Source organism: Montipora capricornis, chromosome 2, assembly GCF_036669925.1.
Source record: "Montipora capricornis isolate CH-2021 chromosome 2, ASM3666992v2, whole genome shotgun sequence".
NCBI lineage: Eukaryota > Metazoa > Cnidaria > Anthozoa > Scleractinia > Acroporidae > Montipora > Montipora capricornis.
In genome coordinates, this window is record NC_090884.1 from 66442070 (window position 1) to 66452069 (window position 10000).

Genomic DNA, 10000 nt, shown 5'->3' on the forward strand with positions numbered 1-10000 from the left:
TTCCGGGGTTGTCACGCATACCCAAATAAAGGAAAGGCTGGAAAGTAATTTCTAGCTTACCTCACATCTCGCCGATAAAATCACACTTATCCGGCGTCAGTCACGCTCAAACTCCGGCGATGCCCACACGGATAAATTTACTTCTCTTTGACCAAGTCTCAAGGTCCAGAGAGTATCCATTCCTGAGAAACAGGGAAAATTTTTCAAAATCCTTCGAGGCTCGCTTACAACGAATTTGGACACGTCTGGTCAACCGTTTACTTGGGACGTATACAAAACATGGACCGCAGGTCCATGGACCAACCCTGTGGACCCGGTCCATGGACTTGCAAAGTTACATGCAGAAAAATCTTTAGACGATAAAGGGGAGTGATCTTCACACTTTTCTGGACAATTTAAGCAATTGTTCCTTACTGACACCTGAAAAATTCAGGCAGCTTCAACGGGATTCGAACCCGTGCTATGCTGGTGCAACGCTCTACCGACTGAGCTTTGAAGCCACTCTTTTGGGAGCAGGTCAATTTGTTGGGCTCATCTGATCCGGTGGAGGACTATGAATGAAATGAACTTATATTTGAAAAGCGGGTTATAGACGGATCACTTTGGAGCCACCAAATAGATGATAAATGTGTCTATAACAGGATATCCCTTAAATCAGTAGCCCGTAACTAGGAGCGACCAACAGCCCTATATTCCTGTCACGGCGTTTTCACAGACCACGATTTATTTTTAGATTGAATTTCTCGCTAATGAGATTCCTGCAGGAGTCCGATTACCAAACCGGAATTGTCTTTGTCTTTTTTGCAGAAAAAGTAGTCTAAAAATAGATCGTACATGGGCTCATAGTCTTTAAAAATACTGTGACATAGGCTTAGTATGGGAGTTGATCGCTCCTAGTCATGGACTCCTGCTTAAATTCTCCAGATAAGTGCGAGGATCACTTCTCTCTTTCGTCTAAAGACTTTTCTGCTTGTAAACCGTGTTAAGTTTACAAAATGAGGGGTGGTCCACACGGGTAGTCCATGGACTGGGTCCATGAAAAGGTCCATGGACCGGGTCCACAGGGATGGTCCACGGACCTGGGGTCCATGTTTTACTTGAGCCTCGATACGGTGAGAGCAAGTAAGTGAACAGTTGACCAGCCGTGTCCAAATTCGTTGTAAACGAGCCTCTTTTCTCAGCAATGATTACTCGCTGGACCTTGACTGATACCGGAGAAGTGTGATTTTATCAGAGGAGATCTGAGGTAAGCTAGAAATTATTTCGAGCCTTTCCTTTATTTAGGTACGAGTGACAACCCGGGAATTTGAGAAGTCGCTTAAATCGCGTTCAGTCAGGCAAATAACCACACAAAAAGCGAGAAAGTCACCACGACAATAAAGTACGGCTTAATTATCGATAAATTATCCTTGTAAATATCTTTTCCAGTTTGTTATCGAGATTCCCGTACAAATCCTTATAATTTTGTACCCTTCGAGTCCTTGCCGCCAGTGATTAAATATTCCATGCAGCCTCGTGGGCTTGTGTTTGCCTTTGTCCGTAAACTTGATTTCCACTCTCAAAATTACTTCCAGAACCCAGATGCGAATAAACTTGTATTGTGCGTGGCTATTATTTGTGTTAAGCTTGTTATGCAAATTTTGACATAGAATATTAGATTACAAAGAGGTCGCTAAGAGGTGAAATCTTAAATGGGTTTACCCCTAACAAAGTAACAACAATCATCGACAATCATTCAGGTGACCCAGCGAAAGTCTACCATTTAAACATCGTTGTTGTCAATGACAACGGATTTCAAAACGTCATACTGCTTTTATTTCATTTGAAGGTCGGCAGAACCTAAAAGTCCTAAGGCCAAACGTAACGCTTCGTGAAAAAGATCATTCTTTTAATCTTCGCAGAGACTTTAATAGCCATTTTCACTATGAATCCTACGGTTGCCTAGTTGACCGGAGGTCCACGATTCTCGGACTGAAAAATTGGTACCAGCCAGAGCTCTCGATCGGTGACGCTGGTCAAGAGGATCGCAGCTCTGGGAACGATCAGATGCGGACGTTGCCCCGCACGCACAAATCTGTCACGCGTTCCCGGTTGTTTACAATTCATTTACTAAAAATTTAGTACAAAACAGTTGAATAATAATCAACTTATTATATGTTTTGTTGTGTAGTGTCGCTGAGATATACTCTACATGAAGACTGTTTCTTGTATCCTTTTCAATTCCAGAACAAAACGTCCACTACTGTCAGTATGCCGAATAAAGGAATTAAGGACTTAACCCAAATACGGGTCTCGGTAGGTAATGACATACGTGAAGCTTGCTATAAATTAATTACTGTAAGTTATTATTAAGCTAAAGTACAGAGTAATTTTTTCAAAAAAAAGATAGCGAACACATCCTCAAAATACAATGACCGCAGAGTAAAATAAAAATCTCGTAAAAATGCTTGTTTATCGCGGGAAAGCCCAAATTTGAAATACAGGAATAATTGAGTTAAAACAATATTTATGCGCTATATTATCTCACTGTTTAAGTATATACTAAAACGAGAGCAAAAACTGTGTTTGTATTTTATACAAACTATTTTATGAGAACTACCATATTTTTCTTTACGTTACACTTTTTTAATGAAAATTTCGCATTGGTTCCATTTCCTTTGCAAGTTTTCACGCGTCACAATTGTAAGCAAATTCGTGATGCCATTTATATAAATTGAATTTTAAAAATATTAATTATCTTTATCTCTTTTTTAAAAGTAAAGCAGACAGGACTGGTTCGTCCTTCTGGGCCTCATCAGTGCAGTGCTGATGTCTAGGATGGAGGTTAAGCTATAAAGCCACCCCAGATGTCCCACACATGTGGTACATCCAAGTCATGCCAGAGTGCTCAAGCTAGCGAGCTAGTGAGCGTGAGCAAGGGCTAGCGGCAATGACTCGTCCTAGGAGAGGGCTCAATTTGGACATGAAAGCAAAAGCTTTGTTATGCCAAAGAGCTATATCTATCTGCAGACAGTACTGTTTCGGCCTTCTGGGCCTCATCAGTGCAGTGCTGAAGTCTAGGATGGAGGTTAAGCTATAAATCCACCCCAGATGTCCCACGCATGTGGTACATCCAAGTCATGCCAGAGTGCTCAAACTAGCGAGCTAGTGAGCGTGCAAAAGCCTAATGAGCGTATATATGTACACCCGTTTTCAAAAACGTTGCAATTTCAAAGTATAAAAGGTTATACTTTGAAATCCAAGTCATCCAAGCCATGCCAGAGTGCTCAAACTAGCGAGCTAGTGAGCATGTGCAATTGCTAGCGGCAATGGCTCAACCTAGTAGAGTGCTCAATTTGAACATGAAAGCAAAAGCTTTGTAATGCCATAGAGCTATATCTAACTGCAGACAGTGATATCGTAAAACTTTATTCAAAAACCAAATAAAAACAATATTTACAAAATTACTCAAGAGAAGAGGCTACAGCTAAAAGAAAAATACAAGCTTATCAGCACAGACTTTACATACAGCTGGATGAACCCAGATAGAATTCTGAGAAAAGCGATGAAAGTCAACTTGGATCCTACGTTTAACATCAGCAATAATAAACTTAGCGATAGCTCTAGAGTCCTCCCCACCATTGTGAAAGGTAGCCTTATTACGAAATTTCCAAATATCGCACAGAATCGACTTGATGATGTACAAAAGCAGATGCAGGCACTTCCTTTCGGGCACCGGCAATTGTTAAAAAAACACGAAGGGGCAATTGGGGACAAAAAGAAACCAGACCAATTTAACCCTACGACAAGCCAAGAAACAATGATCAATGGTCTCTAGACGGGCGCATAAAGCAGAGCGAGGAGAGCGAATGTAGCCCCAGGTGTGAAGAGAATGTCGCACCTTAACGGCACGGAGGGTAATCAACCATGCAAGATCATTTTTATAGTTCTCAGTAAATGAATCGCGGATCAGACCCCAATGCCGAGAAAGGGAAAACTGAGAGGGGACGGAGCCTGATCAGAGGGCAGGGAAAATCGGGATGGTGCAGAAATTCGCTAGCAAAACCTTGTAAAAGGCGCGAGACGTGTAAGTAAACCCAGGAGGTAAATCAGTGGCCTGAAAGGAAGAAAGGACACTCGCATAAAAGGCAGTGGGGCGGGCAGCGCTTGGAGTTAGGTTATCACGCAGCCCGGCCCACTCCGGCCGCAAAGGAGCTAACACAGAGCCACAAAAATACTTAGCAAGGTAAAAACCCTTAGAACTAGAATCGGACACGGAAGTAACTAAAGCCGCAAGCCGCAAGGCGCGGCCCTGGCAAGAAAAATCCTTTAAACCCAAACCTCCACTATCAACAGAACAAATAAGCGATTTACGTGCTACAGTCTCCAATCGAGCGCGCCACAAAAAGGGCCATATCAGACTATTAAGTTTACTATAAACCCATTTAGGGGGTACTAATAGAGCAACTTAAGGACCTTCCCAATAAAGGATCGCGACTTCCATCTAGAAAGAGTTTTGTCAAGTTTGGACAAACGAGGGTCCCAATTATCGCCCTCAACGTCAACAGTACCGAAGAAAACGCCTAAAATCTTCATTTTCCTAACCCATGTGAGACCAAGTGGCTCGTCGAGGCGATCTTTCCAGGCACCAAGCCACATGGCCTCAGTCTTGGACAAATTAAGCTTCGCACCAGAGCCACGCTCGTAAACGCAATCGCGTCAAAAAGTGAGAAAAGGGTAGAATCGTTTTTAACAAAGGCCGTAGTATGGTCAGCATACTGGCCGACTTCAAACTGGACACCACCAGCCCCCGGCAAGAGAAAGCCTTCGATAGCGGAGAGGCAGGCTAAAACGTCAACGCAGAGAACATAAAGCATAGGGAACAGGGCGTCGCCCTGCCTGACCCCCCGCAGCAACGGAACAGGATCGGAAAGGAAATTGTTAACTAGGATACGCATATAAGCGCCGTTATACAAAGTGAAAATCCAGCTACAGAAGGAGGGCCCAAACCCGAAGTGTTCTAAAAGATTCATCAGAAAGGACCGATTAACGCGATCGAAGGCTTTCTCCTGGTCTAAAGAGACGAGAATACCTGTCTCGCCGGTTCTCTCAATAAAATCGAGTGTATCGCCAAGAAGAGCCAAATTAGAAGAAATAGATCTACCTGGAACAGAACACGTTTGATCAGGGTCTACAATAGACCCCAACACTTTTTTCAAACGGAGGGAAAGGGCTTTTGAACAAATCTTATAATCCACATTCAGTAACGAAATGGGACGCCAATTTTTTAGATTTCTACGATCATCTTTCTTATGAACAAGACGCGTAACACTCGATTTCATAGAGTCACACAGCTCACGATGGGCGAGAGACTCATTAAACATATCAACTAAAAGGGGCCCCAAGAGGGAGCAGAACGCAGAATAAAACTCAACAGTTAAGCCGTCAGAACCGGGCGTTTTGTTCCTATTAGAGAGGCGAAGGGCCTCGGTCGCCTCTTTCAAAGAAAGAAGACCCTCGCATGATTCGCGCTCAGCATCCGATAACCGGCGGGTAACGTGCTCAAACAAATGAGATTGGGCTACAGGGTCAATTGGCTCTTCAGAAAATAGGGACGAATAAAAACTCTCGTGAGCTTGAGTCATGTCAGGGAGGGAAAAAACCTCTTGTCCCTCAGAATCAAAGACAGGAGACGGAGCCTTTCTCGTGTGTCTCATTTTCAAGACCGAGAAAGAAACCAGAGGGAGACTCCCCCTCTTCTGCCCACTTAACCCTGCTGCGAATCTTAGAACCCTCGAGCTCGGAATCTAAAAGCGACCGCAGAGCAGTCTCTGAAGTCAGAATTTCAGGACTAGCAGAAACATCGCCCGAAGCCAAACGATTCTTCAGGACAATCAAGCCATTGGTTAGAAAAACCTTGTGGGACGAGAGTAAACGATGTTTACGACGTGAAAGGCGATCGCAGTGAGCTTAATGTCAGATTTTAAAGACTCCCAAACATCGCGCTGAGAAGCAAAGCAATGCCGAAAGGCCAGAAACTGCTCAATTAAATCCGAAATCTCTAAACAAAAGGATTCGTGATCGAGGAGAGAATTGTTAAACTTCCAAACTCCCGGGCCTCGCAGGGGGAGAGCCGCAATATCATAGTCTACAATAACAAAGTCATGATCTGAGAAAACGCATAGGAGAATATCGCACCTAGTGACTTGATTACACAGAAACCGCGGGACCAAAAAGGTATCCAGTCTGCTGGCAATTGAATGGTCTGGGCTGAACCAGGTGAACTGCCTGTCTCGGGGATGCAAAAGACGCCAAGCGTCACGGAGGTTACAGCGAGATTTTAGGTCCGAGAAGCCGGAGTCAAGGGAAACCGACCTACCCAATTTGTCAAGCGCCGAGTCAAAACAATTCATATCCCCCCCCCCCCCCCCCCAATCAGGAGCCGGGAGTTTGGAAGAAAAAAGGACGGGACCGACTGAAAGAAAATCTTTCTCTCAGCCGGAATCGTCGGCACATAAAGGTTAACTAGATTACGATTGAAATCGTCAAACTTAACAAGTAAGCTGAGAATGCGCCCACTTTGATCCTTCTGCCAAACAGAAACATTATTACGAAAAACATCAGAACACAAGATACCTACCCCCTCTCTCCTCCCGACAGCAGGGGCCCAGAAGCTGGGGCCCGGCCACGAAGATGAGAAGGAGCGTAGAACAGCGTCATTCGAAATCATAGTTTCTTGAATGAAACAAAAGTCTAGGCGTGACGCACGAAAGAAATCAGAGACCAGCGAAAACTTACGTTGACTTAAACCCCTAACATTTATCGTAGCACACTTTAAGAAGGCTAAACTAAGTGGGGGCATCCTCACTTACTACAGACAGAAGAGACGACTTGCCCAAAGCAGCGCGCCATGTCGAGGTCTCTTCCTTCGGTGAGAGGGCCGCTCAGAAACAGGAGCCACATTATCAGGCACAGCGGCGGAATTCATCAGTTCAGTTGTGGCAATACTCTCAGGCTCAGACTCGTCACTCTCAACACTCGTATCGGTCAGGGAAGAAACGGGAAATTCCTGCACTCCGGGAACTTGAACATCAGGGGCATCCTTGATGAGGCCTTGAGAAGTTAAAAGGTCAGGCGCAGGCTCAGAAGAAAGGGCCGAGGCCAAGGGCTGGTCAAATTCAGCTTCCAGGGAATCGTCCTCAGACCCTGTCGAATCTTCCTCTGCATTCTCCACTGGGGGGCTATCATGATCCACGTCACCTGAATCAGCATTCTCAGCATCTAGAGTAGTGGGGGGCACATCCACGGGAAGGGGGTCAGCAGCAGGCTGGCTCGGGGGCTCAGCATCAACGGCATCACGATGCGAAAGCGGGCGGCGATACCAAGAGTGGCGGCAGTCAATGGCCATGTGGCCAGGTTCTTTACAAATACAGCATCGAACCCCAGCAGGACAATCACGGGCATGATGGCCAATCACTTCACAGTTAAAGCAGAGCATCTGACGACACTCTTGGGCCAAATGACCTGGCTCGTTGCATCTTCTACAGGTCTTCACCTGGCCTTCGTACTGGACACGAAGAAGGTACTTACCAAAACGAAGGTATGACGGGATGGGGTCATCGATACACATGCGAAGAGTACAGATATCATTCTGGACCTGGAGGAAGCCCTGGACGGAGGAGCGACGCTGGGGGTAAACAGTGCCATACTTCGACAAACGGAAGGTCAAGGCCGAGAACTCAAAAGGAGCGTCGTACACAACAACATAAGACAAGGCTCTGCCTGCAAGATGAGCTGCATGAGGCTGGTTTCCAACAAAGAAAGACGACTGCTGCAGAAATTTGTTTCGGATCTCCTCTTTCGTGAAGGCGAGGACCACTGACCCATTCTGGGATCTCTGAAGACAACGGACTGACGTTGGAGGAAAGCCATCTCTCACCAAGCTATCAAAGATTTGCTTAGTCGTAACTGAGCCGCCAGGGAGTGTGAAGTATGCAGAAGCAGGACGATCAGGCATGACATTCAAAACATCAAAATGCTCTCTTTCAAAAGAAGACAGATAAGACCTGCGACGCGGAGCTACACTGGAAACTTTTGGACGAGAATCAACAGCACCAAGAGTGACTCTATCAGCATAAGAGCCACCAGGACTGGTATCCATGTGGGATGGCGAATTAGATTGGCCAGCTCCAGAAACAGAGATTCTCAACAATATCAGACCACAGAGGGGATACAAGCGTAGGCTGAGACATACCGAAAACAATTTAGGGTAGGACCCACGCCGTTCCCTCCCGGCAGGTACTTAGGACAGGGTCCAACAAAAAAAGAAAAAGCCAGTTAGTTTACCACAAATCTGGTATGAAACGTGCTATGATGGGCTTCTGGGCCTCATCAGTGCAATACTGATGTCTAGGATGGAGGTTAAGCTATAAAGCCACCCCAGATGTCCCACACATGTGGTATATCCAAGCCATGCCAGAGTGCTCAAACTAGCGAGCTAGTGAGCGTGCAAAAGCCTAATGAGCGTATATATGTACACCCGTTTTCATAAACGTTGCAATTTCAAAGTATAAAAAGTTAAGTATATAAGTATATAAGTATATATATATTGAAAGTTACTGGAAACTCAACACTGGATAACTTCTGGGGAAAACTGTAATTGCCCTGAGCGGGATTTGAACCCACGTCCCCTGATCACTAGTTGGGTGTGATGACCTCTACGCTATCACGATCACCACACTATCACTATCACTATCCTGGGGGTGATACGTTTTTGGCTCAAGGGATCTACTTAACTGACTCTTTACATTAATTACCCTTGTACTCCTCTGAATCACATATTGATCCAGGGTTATCACATAGAAAAACTGGCCTTTAGGGAGTCCCACGTAAATGCCACTGTTACGAGTTCGAATGTTTTGAGGAAAGGTAGTTTACAAACTAAACTGAACGCAGGGTTGTCGGAACAACAACAAGAAGTTTTATTCCAAAATGAACGTAGTTTCCACGAAGTAAAACTCTTAACAACACGTACTTGCCAAACTTACACTGCCACTGCCAACTTGAATAAACACTGCTTCTGTCACACTTGACTAAACACGGCTAACGCCAACTCTCTTCGCTTGTGAAAAACTAGTTTTAAAAAACTCCGCTTGGACTCGTCTACTTATATACTCTCACAATAAGCTTCTAGAACTTTCTAAAATAGCAATTAATCTAATTATCGAAAGATTACAAAATACACCGATTTAGAAACGCTTACGCACGAACCTAAAAATAAACAAACTACTTTCTTGCTGCAGTTGGGCAATTAATTGCTTTGTGTCCACGGGCACTACACTTGTAACACTGGAGAGCTGTTGAATCACTCTGTACGTTCTTTGTTTCTTCCGCCCTGGACTGTACTAACGGCTTCTTGGTCGCAGAGCTAAACAAGTGCTTTCCATGAGCTTCCAAGTATTGATCGGCGATTTTCGCTATCTGGTCAAGCGTTTCCGGGGCTCTTTCACGAAGGTGAATAGCTAACTCTTTTGGACAAGAGTCAATAAACTGTTCTTCCACAATTAGATCTTTCAGGCCTTCAAAAGAACGTTCAGTATGCGACAATTCCAACCAACGCAACAAGTATCTCTCCAGTCGCACTATAAACTGTTCTGGGCTCTCAACAACTTCCGGCTTTGATGCTCTAAATTTACGGCGATATCCATCCTCCGTAAGGTCATATCTCTTCATCAATGCTAGCTTTACTCGGTCATAATCTTGGGCTGCTTCCTCGGATAACCACGAATAAGCCTCTAGCGCACGTCCAGACAAAAGAGCACTAAGTTTCGAAGCCCATCCTGTCTTCTCCCATTTAGCTGTCGCTGCAAATCTCTCAAATCTTTGTACATAAGCATCCAAGTCGTCCTTGCCATCGATAAATGAGGGGAGCGTGGGTGTCTTTGCCCTAACCTCTCTCACTCCAGGACACCCGTCAACATTCTAAAACAGCCAAACGTGCAATCTCCAGCTCATGTTCTCT

The 10000-nt window shown here is 44.9% G+C and overlaps 1 protein-coding gene across 1 annotated transcript in view; it reads left to right on the forward strand.

Moving 5' to 3' along the window:
• LOC138037665 (uncharacterized) overlaps positions 1 to 10000 on the forward strand; it is a 77385-nt gene that overhangs the window by 57004 nt on the left and 10381 nt on the right. The window contains exon 5 of the mRNA XM_068883566.1: positions 2227 to 2295. Coding sequence (XP_068739667.1) covers positions 2227 to 2295 — 69 coding nt within the window. The remainder of the gene's footprint in view (positions 1 to 2226; positions 2296 to 10000) is intronic.